At 37.5% G+C, this 16,027-nt stretch overlaps 3 protein-coding genes across 3 annotated transcripts; 1 reads left to right on the top strand and 2 right to left on the bottom strand.

The window, feature by feature from the left end:
• Window positions 1-1,143: 1,143 nt before the first annotated feature.
• Window positions 1,144-2,343, top strand: LOC111594223. The gene is made up of 2 exons (XM_023307423.2): window positions 1,144-1,892; window positions 2,046-2,343. The coding sequence occupies exons 1-2, from the start codon at window positions 1,144-1,146 to the stop codon at window positions 2,341-2,343; spliced, it is 1,047 nt and encodes a 348-aa protein (XP_023163191.2).
• A 7,653-nt stretch (window positions 2,344-9,996) lies between these two features.
• On the bottom strand, window positions 9,997-12,765 carry LOC111594224 (protein croquemort). Its single transcript, XM_023307424.2, has 4 exons — window positions 12,337-12,765; window positions 10,705-11,501; window positions 10,248-10,341; window positions 9,997-10,185 (listed from the first exon to the last, which is right to left on the bottom strand). Exons 1-4 carry the CDS (start codon window positions 12,763-12,765, stop codon window positions 9,997-9,999), a joined length of 1,509 nt encoding a protein of 502 aa, XP_023163192.2.
• A 1,273-nt stretch (window positions 12,766-14,038) lies between these two features.
• Window positions 14,039-15,910, bottom strand: LOC111594206 (protein croquemort). Its single transcript, XM_023307404.2, has 5 exons — window positions 15,754-15,910; window positions 15,380-15,682; window positions 14,511-15,322; window positions 14,353-14,443; window positions 14,039-14,297 (listed from the first exon to the last, which is right to left on the bottom strand). Exons 1-5 carry the CDS (start codon window positions 15,880-15,882, stop codon window positions 14,094-14,096), a joined length of 1,539 nt encoding a protein of 512 aa, XP_023163172.2. The 5' UTR covers window positions 15,883-15,910; the 3' UTR covers window positions 14,039-14,093.
• Between the last annotated feature and the right edge of the window lie 117 nt (window positions 15,911-16,027).

The following is a 16,027-nucleotide window of genomic DNA, read 5'->3' as shown; positions in this document are numbered from 1 at the left end:
CTGATGTTTTTACAGATAACTTTATTAGAGGCAGAAAGAGGCTTGGCCAATAACAAAAATATATATATAAATTTTTTTTTGTATGAGGAATAAATTATGAATAGCTATTTAAAGTTCTTATATGACTGTTGTTAGGGTTTTCCACGTCGTGATAGTAGAGAATGGGCAACAAGTGTTTCTTTGAGTGTATCTATACCGCTTGAAGACGTCAATATGTTCGTGCTTAAATTTGTTTTCTAGGTATGAAAACTTCTGTAGAAGAATCTGCCTTCATCGAAAACAATTCAAGAGTTTCTGTTATACCTAAAAGTTGTCCATATATTCATGCTTGGAAAATTATATTCTTGGCATTCTTCAACTAATTTTATGGCAAAGTCGATGTAGCATAGTTTCAACTAGATTGAATAAAGTCGTTTATTAATTAATTGAATTTGAGTTGGAATTTGAATTATTTGCAAATATTTCAAAAGTGTCTGGATCTAGTTCTATGAATTAAATATGAATAGCCCACTTTTTAGATATCTTTTTTATTCCAGCCAGAGACTCAAGCTCAATCAATCTTAAGAAATTACTTGGGAATATAATGTTATAATCTATATACTCACACAGAAGCTGCAGTGAGAGCAAGAAGATTACCAGAATACAGGCTAATCAGAGTACAGTACTACAATAGATCGAAGACCTCAGGATAACTGCTATTGGCAGTGGCACTGCCTACTAGAATCCTTTCACTTGTTAAGGCTGAACTCTATAACAATATTTCAACTAAATGAATTGGTTTCACCTTGGTTTCACTTCACCTTGGTTTCGTCTTTTTACGCTCAAACAAAATATGCTTCCACACAAACTCTTTACATATTTCAATGTGAAGCAGATTTTTTCCACTGCTAACTTGCTGATTCATGAAGTTTCCACCACATTTCGCAACTTGACAACTTGTTGACATCTATTGGACCAGACGCTGTGCGGACCAGCTATTGTCGCGTTTGGAGACATCTGTTATCTGGCAACGGCGAATGTCAATATCAGTTGTCGATATCTGCGGTATCTTGCCCGCAAGTTGATAACAAATCAAAAGAATTCATATATAAAAGCCAAAAGACTGCCAAATTTTAAAATTAAATCATTGCTTCAGTAAAAAGTATGAAGTTCTTGTGGATGTTGTTGCTCTTGCTGAGCTTTTGGCACGGGGTTCGCTGTCAGTTGCAGTGCAATGCTGGGTCCAGTGCGCGGCAAAAGCGCATTGTCATACGAAATCCGGGAGCTGGGGAGCTGAGCAAGCTGGATAGCTGCCACTATGAGGTAGCGCCATGGAGCGCACAGGTCTGTCAAGTGCGCATCGATTTCGAGCGCTTGGAGCTGGCGCAGCCCACGCTCAATGCCAGCACGCAGCTGCTGGAGTGCGTCGATTTTGTGCAGGTGCAGCGTTTTCAGCTCTGCGGCCGCAACAACGGACAGCATTTGTACGTGCAGCTGCAGCGCGGCCAGACACTCAAATTGCACTTCAACTTGGTCAGCCACTCAGCGCAGTCCACGTGGCAGCTGACGCTAACACAAATCGAGTGTCTGCAGCATACGCAGCAGCCAGCTGCAGCAGCGGCAGTCAGTGCTCCCCAGTTGCCGACTGTGCGACCTCTGCTGCCCTTCCTGAGCAATTTGCTGCCACGCACCATATTTGGTGGCAGCGCCGCTGGTGGCCCAGCAGCTCAGCTGCTGCAGACACTGACAGCACCCTCTCCAGCGGATCTGGAACTGTTGGCGCCACTCGGCTGTGATCAGTACTGGCGCAGTTCGTCGGGCGGCATTGTCAGCTTCAATTTTGCCAGTGGCCCATATATGCCTAACATGAAGTATGCCATATGCGTGGCAGGTGGTGCTGATCGGGAAATCAGGTGAGTGAAGTTGGGGCAATTCTGAATGAATTAAGTTAAAGTTCATTGAGAAACTGTTGCAGCAGATCTAAACTAATCTGAGACAGAACTATGAATCAAACTTCATATGAAACTCATATCTTATCTTGTTAAATTGTTACTCTCGCCTTGCAGCTACAAGATTGAACACTTTGCCCTATCGAAATTCAATGATGCACCTGGCCCCGGCTACGACACGGACTGCCATAGCACTGTGCGCACCTTGGGGCGTGCTTCGGACTATCTGCTAATAGCCAACTCATATGTGGCCAATAATCAAGCACTGCAGCCCACCTACTACTGCGGCAATGGACTCGCCGGCAGCAAACTAATCGCACGGCCGCCATTTGTCATTCACTTCTCCAGCGATGCACAGACAACTGCAACCGAAACGGGCTTCCAATTGACATATGCCGTGACACAAACAGTCTAAATTATATATATTATATTTACATATTGGCATTATTAAACGTGCCACATTCACAGTGGCACAAACAATGAGTATTCATTGCATGCGTAAAGTCAACTCTGTTTGCATTATTGAATAGCCAATCGCACAAATGCCATTTGTATGTCCGAATTGCGGCTGGGCAGAGAAGCAGAGACAACAAAGCAACAATGCCTATAGATAAATGTGACTGCACTGTGGAACAAAAGTGTTTTGATTTAGAACAAATGTTGTGAATTGCAATTGTTCAATAAATGAGCGAAATTTGGAGGGAGCTCAGATTAGAAATATGAAGAGAAAGTTTCGAAATTTAGATAGAAATTTTACTTTTAACTAACTTGGTAAATAATCAAGAATTACTAAGAATTTTCAGATATTTATAATAATAATCATGTATATATTTAAGCAAATAATATAGTCACTAGAAGAGTAGAGTGTCCGCATGTGACAAAGCAAAGCCAACATTGACAAGGTTATCTCAATCTTGCTCTATGCATCGCTTCCATGGGGCTTTGCGGTTCGTTATGAAATCAACAGATTTTGAAATGAACTGCAGCTGAATCTTTGAACTACATTTGCAGAGCTCATTGGGTGACACAGTTTCGGCACTAGCTTCTGCTCCATCTCTACCTCCCGCTGCTGGTCCAGCTTCCAGTTTCAGCTTCAGCTTCCAGCTCGAGTTTCATCTTCAGTTTCAGCTTCAGCTTATTTCTCCTCAAGTTTCAGTTTCAGCTTCAGCTCACCCACTAGCTCTAGCTACAGCTTCATTCCCAGCTACAACTCCAATTGCGCCTATAGCTCATCGAATGACGGAGCATTCAAGTGCAGCTAGCATCTAAGCTGACAATAAGCAACAAGAGGCGAGGCATGTAATGATGTCACTGCTCTGGAACGCAGAGGAATCTGATATATAAAAAAAAATTATAATAGAATAGTAAAAGAATTAAATAAGTTATAGATTTATATAAAAAATAAAAAAAAATTCATTTAGACGCGCAATAATTTCGAAAGTCGTAACCCAAAACAGAAAGCTAAACTGGATATATTTTATCTATAGAATAAGTTTCAAATGAAAACTGAAAAATATACAGATACTTTTTTTCAGCTTTGCCTTTAAATGTATTCTAAGCATCAATTGTTTTCCTCAATTTTTTCAAATATATATTTTCCTCTATATTTGATTGTACAGGTTCTACACTTACATATATAATAAAATACTAAAATACTAATCTATATTTTCAAAATATAAATGCAATTTAAATTTGTATTTTTCTATATTTTTTATACACATTTTCTTTGGTATAATGCAGTTAAGTATTAAGAACATATATATATTCATAAAGCCAATCCGTTGTAGCCAAACGTATTCGTTCTAAGCTTTTAAGCCTTTTGCTTTAATGGCGAGACAGAGGTAGTTTTGTCGTCGCATTTATACTCGTTCCAGTCAGAGGCAGGCATATCGTGGCTTATGCAAGAGCAAGTGGCATGTGCGCTATATTTACATATATAATTGCAATGTCGTGTTGCGTAACTGAATACGCGTTTATCACGTGAATATCAACGCCCGCCCACAGTCGACTGCATAAGCGGATACGTAAGCATTCATGGATTTTCGCAATGACATTTTGACAGGGTGGTGCTGGGTGGCGCTAGGTGGGTGCTGCTGCAGCTGCCATTTTGGCGGCTGTCCATGTATATTTAATGTGAATTTAACAAAATGCTGCGGTATAAGTGTGAAAATGTTGTTAAATGTATTTCATGCATTTTCCCAGAAGGCGGCTGGCACAGCGGATGCGGAAGTGAAATTTGCGACTGAATTGATTGAAATGTTTGGCAGCGAAATGAACGATTGAGCGATTTAATGTGTTGCGCTGCTGCCAACAGCTGTTAGCATTGACAGGCGAGCGGGCCAACTGTTTGCTTAAAATAATGTCTAAGGCACAGTTGAGTTGCTTTTTGTGGAAATTGATGCGAAATGCAATTATGCGTATATATATATTCCGGTGCCATGATGCACTGTAAAGTGCCTGTAAACATGAATGAAATTGCATTTGCATGCGATGGAAACGGAGCTGGTGCGTCAAGAAATTGCCTTTCAAATATGCATAGTCATATGCTGCAACAAGACCCAATCTGCTGCATACTTCCAGGCGCTAAGCCTCAGCTCGTTTGCCTAACGACAGCTTGCCGGCAATTTATGCAGTCAACTTGGTCAGCAGAGGGCAGCCAGTGGAAGTGTCTTCCTCGAACCGATAACGCACACAGACACAAGCACACACACACAGACACACAGAGCGTCTTCCTCTCTGCATGGCCTTTGGCCTGTCCTTTAATGTTTCTATCCTTTGGCAAATTGTTTTTCCAACAGCAGCAGCAGCGGCAGTAGCAGCGACAGCAGCATTAACTGAAGCAGTTTTCAGTTAATGCTGCCATTTTTGGACTTTCCATTTCGATATAGCCTTTGGCTGCGAGCCAACATAAGCTCTGCCGCCAGCTGCTCTTCAAAGTTGACCCCAGGCCTTAGCACAACAAGAATTTTGCCCAATTTTACAATTTACGACTTCTATGCAAAAATGTGCAGCTGCATTTCATTTGCTTGGCGTGGCCAGACAAGGGCCGACTTTATGGCTGACATTTTATGTGCACTTCATAAAAGCACGCGGCGGCAATTAAAACGCACTTTGTGTCGCACATGGCGTATGCGTAATATTTGCCTGACCAAATGCAAACAACAACAGCAACAACATTTTTGTCAGCTGCTGAAATATGTTTTGTTAGCCGAGCGCAGTTTTAATTACAACGCTGTCTCCACATCCAACTGCTGCGGAAATAATGACACAGTCCAAAAAACATTTTGCAACAAAGCGAACATTAACTAAAATCATGTACACAAAGTTCAAAATATTTTATTATTTGTTGCGTGGCCATTGGAGAACATAATTAAAAGGCACTGTGCCCAGTTGGTTTATTGTAATTTTTAATATGCAGCCATGGATAATGTTTGGGTTGGGTTTGACATATGCTAATTGCAATTGTAGTCGCTTGCGTATGGTACATATATATATATTATATATTATATACACACATACACATATATATGTATATATATATATGTTTTATTTAATTTATATATTTAATAAGTATACACATATACATACATGGATTATAGGATTATATAATATAATACAATTAATTAATTAGGCTTTTTATATTTTTTTAAGAATTTATTTATATACGTTTTTTATTTCTTATTGCATTGCAGTTGGCTTTTTATTTTTGGTCCACCTTTCATCAAACAATGCTTTAACAATAAAAACGATTTTTTTATGTTTTATACGTTTGCTCGATTGAAATCTAACTTTTTTTACTATATGTATTTATGTTTTATATATATTTTTATAATTTCTTTTCTTCTTTTTTATTTGCTTTTTTTTTGTTGCCAATAGTTGTATAAATTTATTTAATTATTAGATCTGTTATATAATGGCTCATAGTTAATTTTAATTTTTTAGTTTTATTTAATATTTTTGCTTAACTTTTTTTCTATAATTTACACTACTATAAACTGAACTTTATTTACTATATTAATAACGTTTACCATCATTATTTGTTCATATTCTTATTCATTACTTTTTCTCTCTTATATAAGTTTCATAGAGTTTTTATTATTTATTAACAATATTTTTCTAATTTCTGGCTAGTTATTTGTTTAGTTTAGTAAAAGTTGTAAATATTTTTACGTAAATTCATTTTGAATTTGATTATATTTTTCCTTTCATGTTATACATTCCAACAAGCATTTAATATTTTTCTATTTTTTTTTGTCATTTTATGAAATTTTAATTCATACGCAGCACTCTGAATAGTTTATATATTTTTTTATACTCTTTTATCTTTTGTTTTTATTTCCTAACTAGTTTGTAGTTGTATTTCTTTGAAATTTTCTTATATATTTGTATACAAATTTTTATTTTACTTTTGTTATTTATTATTTTTCTGAGTATTTTTATTTTTAGTTTTCTGACAAGCTTATATTTCTTTGTTATATTTTGATTTTAAATTGCCTGCCAGCTGTTATTTATATTGGACTCCTTGTTGCAGTTGCATGTATTTTTAACACTATATATGCCAAAAAGCTGTTAGACAATAAAAGCTATATAATTTGCTAGCGCATGTCCCATGTGGCAAATGCTCCGAAATAGGCAATTTTTATAGTAACACAAAATGCATATACACAGCCATTTATAAAAATATATATTTGGATTTATACGGAATCTACACGTGCACTCCACTCTTTGACTTTTTCCAATTGAATTTTTAAATTCCGCCAACATTGTCAAGCGAACATTTGCTGTTGCTTTGGTGGCTTAAATTCTTTATCTTTTTTCTTTAATTTTATTACGTTTCGTGTGTGTATGTGTGTTACTGTCAACTTTGTGGCGCCCATTGGACGCCAAAGGCCAGTAGAATGTGTGTCCATATGAAACTTGTAGGCAGCAGCAGCATAACACATAGAAAATTGCAACATCCATTCTGTAAAACAACAAAAAACGGGAAAAAATGCAAAGATTTATTGTAAAATATGGGGGCCATATTGTGGTTAACGTTGCATTTAAAAATGTCAGCGAAAATTAACTGCAATACGTTTTATTTTAATTGAATTTTTCGAATTGCAAAATGTGTTGCATACTTTTGTTGTGTTACAAAAATGGCTTAAAGTAAGAAAAAACCACATCAAAACTAACCTCGACATCTTTCGGGTAGATCCTAACTCTCTTTGCCGACCCAATTTGAAGGCCATTCGCTGGCAGCTGAAACACAAACATTTTCATAAACTTAAATACCAATTAAATAACATTAAATTGTGCGAAAAATGAACCCAAGCAACACTTCACTCACACACAAACAAGGAAGAAAAGAAAAAACAAGGCAGAAGACCTTGTCGAAGGGCTGTCAACATGACAAAGGAAAAAATTAAGCAGCTAAACAAGGCTTTATAGAGTGCGGAGTGGGCAGCATAACCAAACAAACAAAACCAGCCAATGGAGTCCATGGACAAGAGAGAACCGAGCCGCAAGCCAAACTGAATGCATAAGCCCTACGAACATGACACTGAGAGAACAGTCACACACAAACACAGCAATACACGTATATACATATATATTTATATGTATATACATAGATCCAGAACATGCTTTGGCCTGGAACAACACACAAAAGCCAAAACCAACAACATAATCTATGGGTTGTCAACAAAACGAATAGCAGCGGGAGAGAGGGAGAGCGCGAAAGAGAGAGAGAGTAAGGGGGCAAAAAACCATAAAGGCGGTAAAGAAAGCATCCAAAAAGAGTAAGACTCGCCGGCCCTATAAAGCGGAACAGACCAAGAGCAAACAAATTAGTATGCAAGACAGGCAGCAGATTAGGACACCAAAGTTTTCGCGACATAAACGGACAACAGTCGAGCTGACGAGCTGCTGGCCAACAGCAACAATGCCATTTGGCTTATGCATAAAAATGCCCAACACACTCCCAAACACACACACACACACATATATATGTACAAAATATATTTTTTTGAGTATATTTTTTGTGGGCGGTTTAAGCAAAATAATGAAGTTGCTCTGTAGCTCGATCTGTTGCTTGCTTACATCAAACCTCAAAGCAGCTGAAAAAGGTATTTCAAAAGTTAAACTAGGGCAAATGGGTTTTTAATAACAATCTCAGGCATTAAAATGCAAAGAGCTTAAAGTATAGTTGAACTTCACATTCATATAGAATTATATTAATTAATTATATATAAAAAATTAAACAGGTTGTAAGTAAATAAGCCATAGTCAGGTTTAAATGAAAACAAATAAAACTATGATAAAACAGAAATAAATATAGGTATAATAAATTAATAAATAATCTTTTTACAAATTAAAAATATAAATTAAAAATAAACATTGTTTTTAGAGATTGAAGAGGGAAAGAACGGCAATTTTTAGTTAAAGAATAATAAGGCTTTTTCATAAATTCATATTTAATAAAAAATTAAAAATTAATATATAAAAAATAATAACAATAAAATATAACAAAATTAACGAAACTTCTTAAAAAACAAAATAAAATAATATTAAACGCAAAAATACATATATTTTTAATAAAAAATAAATAAAAGATAAAATGTTATTTTGTTATAAAAGATAAATTATGTTATTTTAACTTGATTATAAATATTTTAAATCAAAAAAAAAATTGTTAATATTATTTATTACATTTTTTTTTAAATTTCGTGAATTTTGCAGGAATGCCCTCTATAAAGTTATACATATCAGAAAAACTTATGACATGAAGTACATATAAAAATCATATTTGTGATCTTGTTCAGCTATTGTGTAAGTTTTCATAATATTCTTTTAATTGTAATCTTACATTAATCTAGGCACACAAATCAGCTTAATCCTTTTTATGGTCATAGAAAATGCAGTGTGGATCCAAAATCCTTCTCAAATAACATCAAAATGAAATGAATTGCAATCTCAATAAATGCAAATGTGCAAATCTAACCAATCCGATGCGATTTTAGTTGATAAATAACTCTTGGCCTAAAATGCCAGCGCATGTGTCTAAATAAATAAATGTAAATCATATTTGTGCCGGCATTTGCCACAGTATGTTTGCTGTTTGCAACCGAAATAGATTGCATTGCCACAGAAAATGCAAATACATTTTTGACTAAATTATTTGAGCATGAATCAGATGAGTTTTGCTTGACGACACATAAACAGTTTAATACAAATTTATTAATAATATAACTATAATTTATTAAGCAAGAGCTTAACATTTTCTTTTATGTTAATCTGGTGTTTTCTTTATATTTTTTGACATCATAGAGTCTATAATCTATAGCCTAATTTGAATACAAGCGTCTTAAAGCCTTTTCAGCAGCATGGCATTTTTCGCTGAGCTTAATCATAACTTGTGTGTATTTATTAAAGTTATGGCCAACACATATTTGCTGCCATATAATTTTCATATTTTCATACATTGTTTAAGCTGCTACGCCACCCACTTCCTGCGCTTTCTAAGCCCGCACCGGCCTCTGTCTGTCTCCCGCTCTTTGCCTCTGCCTCTGTATGAGTTCTTCGACAACAATGTGTGTGCAAAACGTAAGTTTGCGTGCCAGGCGAATATAAATTAGCCGCTTATAATATTCTGTTGGCATTTTTCAAATTTCCAGTTAGCAATTTGGTTGGTCGTGCGGGTGTGCGTGTGTGTGTGTGTGTGTGTGTGTGTGTGTGTGTGGCTAGGTGAAAGAGTTCGTACGCCGTAAAGTATGCAGCTTACGTGCTCAAGGTTTTTGCCTGTGCACCACCAGGCACCACACAAATATGAAACAAAAGCAAAAATAAAATACAATTATTAACATATTAATAAATTTTAGCATATCTGAGAGGCCATAATTTCGTGTAATTCTAGACGAGCGCAGCTGGGCAACACCTCAAGGAAATTGCCCAAAAACAAACAATTTGTGTTAAGAAACTCATTTTAATGGCGCATTTTTTTTTAATATTAATAATAGCCTAATATAATCACCGTTAATAACAAAAGCAGTCTTTATCATATAGCAAAGCGTAATGTGAGTAAAACAACTTATCGATAACAGCTGTCATTGACTCCGTCTGTTTCGAGTGCTTGCACCGGGTCATTGACTTCGATTTGGCACTCATTGTGCCACTTATGTTGCTTAGTCACAACGATGCCTACGATTAGCATGACGATGCCAATGATCAGCAGAGCGAGACCTGTGAATTGACCTATCTGCGGCACACTTAATGCCAGCTGTAATTGAAAGCAGAATTAAGTAAAGGGTAAATTTGATGTTAGAACTGTGCGAAACTGACCTTCAGCAGACTGATCAGATCATCACTCAAGTCAGCATAAAGTTGAATTACGAAAAGCGGCGCATAGTGATCATAGGCAATATTCTTGAGCAAGCTGAGAATTGTAGAAGAGTTGTTTATTATATATAAATGTATGACTAGAGGAGCGTATTAAGAGTGCTCCGGGACAGAAAAGGCCATAAGAGAAAGCTGAAATCTATATCAACAGCAATCAACTTATAGAAATTTATTAAAAATGAAAGATCAAGCAGAAAGCGTACTTTCTAGAGTACATAGGGCAACGAAACTGAAAGCAATGCAAAACTAATTGAAATTAGAGCACGTTGTATGACATATGAAAGACTTGGCAGCATGCCATGCATACGAAATAGTATGCAAAATGGCATGATATATCATCACATATATAACACATAGTATGCCATAGTTGGCATACAAACAAATAGGCAAATATACTCACTCGATGGCCTCATCGCGCTGCACCAGCGCACTGATCATAACTTGTCCCTTCAGGCTTAGCGGTATGCCCAGTGTCGGCTCCATTACCACATACATGCCATGTTCAGCGGGATTTGGCTGTAGGCCCGTCGTATTTCGCCTATAGAACTCATCGGTCATGTGGAAGTGCGGATGCGATACGTAAATGGGTCCGTGCATGGCGACTGGTGAGAAATCTAGCACACCATTCAGCGGACATTCATGTTTGGCAACACAAAAACATTTCGTATCCGGCGCCAGTTGGCCGTTGTCGAAGGTCAGCTGGCTGGTTTCGTAGCGCCAGGCTGCGATGCCCTGCACTGTGACATTCGCCATGCTGTACAGATTTATGTATCTCGCTGCATCTGGCAAAAATATGGAAATTGTCTCGTGCCACTGCCTACCCGGCGTCCACAGCTCGCCCGTACTGCCATTGACCTTGCCGCACTCGCCCCCATAGTAGCCCGTGTGGGCGCTGCCATTCCACAGCTGGAGCTCGCCCATCCAACTGAGATCGCCTCGGCCCGTGTGTATTGTGAAATTTCCCTCGGCCGTCTTCGAATTGTTGCGTCTGTAGAACCAACCGAAATGGTCGCTAAATACGGGCATAAGCGGCGTATGCAGACGCTCCACGAAGTCAATGAGCTCGTCATAAAAGCCATCGAATAGCCACTGTCCAGCCTTATGGCTCATGTAGGTGCCGCCGCCCTCCCGATTCAGCGCAAAGTTCATAATCTTTCGCAGCGTGCGACGACGTTTGCGCACATAGCGGGCGGCCGTCTGCAGTTTAAGCACAAATGTTTTATGCAAAAAGAGCAGACAAAAAAACTATAGCAAAAATTTTCATAAGACAGGGGCAGGGCTCTGTAGTATTGCTAACATTTTTTGAAATACAAAAATACAAAACGTAAATTAAAGGATAATTTTTTAGGGTTTACCATTCAAAGGAACTCAACGGCTTGAAACTTGACTCAAAAATGAAAATAACCGAAATTAAAGATAAATTCGAGATAGACATATGTAGCTGAGGCTTTAGCTGGGCTTCACGCTAAAAATTAATGGACTTACAGTAGAAATAATAGTGAATGGTTAATTGAGTGTGTATATAGTAAAATTTGTCCACATTTGAGATGAGGAAAATCCACAAGATTTTTTAAAAAAACATTTAAATAAAAAATTAAATTGTTTGATCACGAAGTCAAAATCATATTTTAAAGCTAATGTCATACAAATTTCTATGTTATAAAGCTCATTTAGGTAATAATAACATTTTATTTTTTTATGTTATTACGACTTAATCTTGCGTTGCTCCAAAAAAAAAAAAAAAAAAAAAAAAAAATGATGAACTCAGGGCCACAAAAGTTCTAAAAATATTATTACAATGGTAACAATAATACTCAACATTTAATAGCTTCTTCTGAATAACATCAGACACATAACATAACAGAAAATTAAAAAAAAGTACTTAAAATGAAAAAAAAAAAAAATAAATAAAAAAGACGATGAATCCACCAACAACAAAAATTTAATTATATCTGAGTGTCTAAAGTATCTAAAGATAAGCTAGCTCTTCGCAATAAATAAATTTAATTTTTTTTCATAAAGTCCTACTCACCAGTGTTGGAAAGTGCGGCGTCACAATGACATCGTCTAGACTGCCATTTGATTTTTCTGGCAAAAAGTGCCAGACTCGACGTCCGTAGTAGGTAACCTCCGGCTGTTGCCATAACAGGTCCACTTTCTCCTTGTAGTCGCTGAACGTGTAGGGGCCCAATTGTTCGAAATTTGGCTTCACCTCGGCATTATTCAAGTCCTCCGGATTGGTCCAATTGAAGAGATAGAATGTTGTATACGCTGGTGTAGGAGTCGTCACCCAGGCTTTGTATACGAACGAGTTCGGAGCCAGGGGCAACAGGCTGCGCATCAGTTGACGACATAAACTGGGCCAGGCCGAAAGTAAAACAGTTCCCAGCACCAGCAAAAAGCTGCCCAGGCCAAAGACCCAGAACTTTTGTTGCCGAACACTGCAACAGTCGCAGCACATTTTGCGACTGATTGAGAAAATTGTGGCTTGCCATTGTTTATACGACTAACAGAAAAGACGATCTGAATTCTATGTTTTGATTAGATTAAAACATATACTGTATATATTAGGGCCCACGTAGATTGTATTAATCGTCTCAAAGTTGCTTTTTCTATGTTAATTCTAAAATTGTTTAGAGTATTTATTGTTTTTATGCTGATAGCGATTTGATTAGTAGGTTAGTGTGGCATTCTAATGTGCGTCTTTAGGAATTCCTCTGCAATTATAAATATTTATTTATTTATTTTATTATTGCATAATTTTTGGCTCTTTCAGTTGAAAGTGTTTGAACTGTTTGGCTAGTCTTAACAATACTAGAAGGCTGCATAGTCTATGGCGACTTTCTCTCCTAAACACTGCTTGGTTAGAAACAACAGCAGTTGAACTTCGAAATGAGTTGGGTTTGGTCAGAACAGCTCAACTCTAGAATAAAATCTAATATATCTAGATTAAAATCTAACTCTAGACAAACAAAAAAAAAAAAAAAAAAAAAAATTCTAGATTAAATCTTATAAAAAACTATAATAAAACTTGCCAGCTACAAATGAGATAGATCTGTAAAAATATATTGGTATTTCCTATTGAACAAATACATAACGGTATGAGCTGAAGTTGAAAACATTTATATAAACTTTTGTCTGGAACTCTGTCCTATTTACTCAAATTATAATTTATGTATTAATTATTATATTATTATAATATAATATATGCATTGTTTCTTATTAATGGTTAGATCTCAGGACACGCTCTGAGCAAATAAGCAAACTTGGAACATGACTGAAGGAACATGGATGGCAGTGTTCAGTTAGCGAATGTAGAAGAACTTCATCTTGACGCGGTATAATACATGGTTTCAGAAGAGAAACAGTCCAGGAAAGAAGAGGTTTAATTAGGAGCTAAACAACAAATGCCAGCGTATTGACCTGATTGAAGGCTAAAGTATTTTTACTTAAGCCAAAAGTAATCTATTTTAATCTCTCTATTCTATACCCAGTAAAGTCTTAACAAAAAAGGTTCAGCTCTCTTCAGGTCTGGGCAGAAGCCCTTCTTGTATTGCACTAGGTAAGTAATATGTGAATTAAGAGAAGCTTCTCTCTATTCTTTTATGCATTCCAAGCATTTAAATCTTCTAGAACAACTCTCCATAAAGTTTCATACAACGTACAATTTATTTAAAATAAAAATATTGTTTTATAAATTTAGAAAATTAAACATATGAATCACAACCGAAAATCACGTTTGATATATATTTTTTGTTTTAAAAGAAACCAAGACTCTTTAGCTTTATTTTAATTGCTCTTTAACTCCTCAGCTTTAATTGAGTCATTTGTGGCTTGCGCATCTGAGTTGATGAGCGCCAACCTATCAGTGGCTGCCTGTCCATACCACTTGCGCTTGAGAGTGAGGAAACTGGCCACCGCCAAAAGGATGCAGCCCAAGCACAGAAAACCAATGCCCGTATAGCATCCAATTGAAGGTAGATTTAGTGCCAGCTATAAAGAAATGTCAGAAACGAGCTGCAACTGGCACGGAACACTATATGCTTACCTTGAGCTCCGAAGCTAGTTCTTTGTTAATAATAGCTGAGCTGGCCGACGTGAAGAGTGGCGCATAGAAGGTCGGAATGTCCTTCAGAATGCTGTGTAGATTGGAGTAGATTATTTAGATAACAGTTATATATCTATAGATAATGATTGTTAGCTCACTCAATGTCCTCATCCGCTTCAATTAAGAGTGAGACCATGACAGCTGCATTGACTTCTAGAGGTACACCTAATTTGCGCTCCATTATGATGAAGAAATTGTGGCGTTCATAGTCTGGCTGAAAGCCAGTTACTGTGCTGGAATAGCTGTCGTCCGCGTACATGAAGTGGTCTGCTGAAAGATACATAGGTGCCCCATCGCCACAAGGACCTAAGTCAGTAGCGCCGGAGGGTGGACAATTGTTGGGCTGCTTGTCGACGGGGCAATAGCATTTCATATCTCCATTTCGTTGTCCATTATCAAAGGTGTTGGGCGTCACCTCGTACTTCCAGCCCTGAATGCCTTCAATCTCGTAGCTCTGACCCGAATACTCCAAATTGATAATACGACAGGTGTCAGTTATGTATATAGTAAGCGCCTTTTCCTTCGGCTCATCGGGCACAAAGAGATCTGAGGTGCTGCCATTGAGGCGTCCACATTCGCCTTCATACCAGCCCGTATGGTTGAGGCCATTCCAGAATTTGATTTCGCCCATTTCTTTGATATCGCCAACGCCCGTGTGAATTGTGAAGGCCCCCTCAAAGTTTTCGGAATTGTTTCGATTCAGAAACCAGGCAAATTGATCCGTCTCAATGACCGGAGCCAAAGGATTTTTCGAGGTCATGGCATAATGCAAAAACTCATCGTAGAATCCATCGAACAGCCACTCACTGACCGTGTGGGTCACATACAGTGCACCGCCGTTGGCATTGAGTGCAGAGTTAAAACCTGCCTTAATTAGTTTGGGAATATTACGCATGGAAGCCGACGCCGCCTGAAGTGCACAAAAAATATCTTAAATTTGGTTGAAATTGATGTTAAAAGTACTCACAATCGATGGCAGATGAGGTACTGTGACCAGGTCTGTTTGCTTGCCACCGGACATTTCCTCCTCCCAGAACCAGGTGCGTCGTGGCTTGAAGGTAACTGTGTTGTTCTCATGCCATTGCAAATCCATTTTCAGGCGCTCTTCCCGGTAAACATAGGGTCCGACTTGTTCGAAATTTGGCTTAACGCCATGTACCCTTACTTCGTCCGCGTTCGTCCAGTTCCACAGATACATTTTCATATAAATTGGTATGGGCAACTCTTCCCATTTACTAAATGTTTTCGATGTGGGCGTCAGCGGCAGAGACTGTGTGCAAGCCAAGAGTTATTACAGAGATATTACAATGCATCCAGTCGAGTATTTCTATATCAACCTGCCTTCATTATTATATTATCGATAATACCGGGCCACCATATGATGAAAAAGAGACCCAATAGGGCAAACAGTGTTCCAGAGCCAAAGACCCAGACCTTTTGTTGGGTCACACCACAGCAGCGACAGCACATCGCGACGTCTATGTTCGAAATGCCCTCGGCGAAAGCCAATGTTAGCTAGTTTACTTTTGCATTATTGCTTAATCTAGCTTCGATTCTCTTCATATGCTATAATCGCAATTTAACCATAATCTCTTTTTTCCATATGGTATATATA

Source organism: Drosophila hydei, unplaced genomic scaffold (assembly GCF_003285905.1).
Source record: "Drosophila hydei strain 15085-1641.00,03,60 unplaced genomic scaffold, DhydRS2 tig00008114-arrow-pilon, whole genome shotgun sequence".
Taxonomy (NCBI): domain Eukaryota; kingdom Metazoa; phylum Arthropoda; class Insecta; order Diptera; family Drosophilidae; genus Drosophila; species Drosophila hydei.
Note: the sequence above shows the minus strand (reverse complement) of the source record. Positions and strands in the feature narration are given on the sequence as shown.

What these genes read in the sequence shown, in the direction of transcription:
- LOC111594223 (XM_023307423.2), top strand. Translation starts at nt 1,144, where the DNA reads ATGAAGTTCTTGTGGATGTTGTTGCTCTTGCTGAGCTTTTGGCACGGG. An exon ending in GGTGCTGATCGGGAAATCAG is followed by an intron (nt 1,893 to 2,045) that starts GTGAGTGAAGTT and finishes CTCGCCTTGCAG; the next exon opens with CTACAAGATTGAACACTTTG.
- LOC111594224 (XM_023307424.2), bottom strand. Translation starts at nt 12,765, where the DNA reads ATGTGCTGCGACTGTTGCAGTGTTCGGCAACAAAAGTTCTGGGTCTTT. An exon ending in CAGCGCGATGAGGCCATCGA is followed by an intron (nt 10,342 to 10,704) that starts GTGAGTATATTT and finishes TACAATTCTCAG; the next exon opens with CTTGCTCAAGAATATTGCCT. An exon ending in ATCTGATCAGTCTGCTGAAG is followed by an intron (nt 10,186 to 10,247) that starts GTCAGTTTCGCA and finishes TTTCAATTACAG; the next exon opens with CTGGCATTAAGTGTGCCGCA.
- LOC111594206 (XM_023307404.2), bottom strand. Translation starts at nt 15,882, where the DNA reads ATGTGCTGTCGCTGCTGTGGTGTGACCCAACAAAAGGTCTGGGTCTTT. An exon ending in TACCTCATCTGCCATCGATT is followed by an intron (nt 15,323 to 15,379) that starts GTGAGTACTTTT and finishes TGTGCACTTCAG; the next exon opens with GCGGCGTCGGCTTCCATGCG. An exon ending in AACTAGCTTCGGAGCTCAAG is followed by an intron (nt 14,298 to 14,352) that starts GTAAGCATATAG and finishes ATTTCTTTATAG; the next exon opens with CTGGCACTAAATCTACCTTC.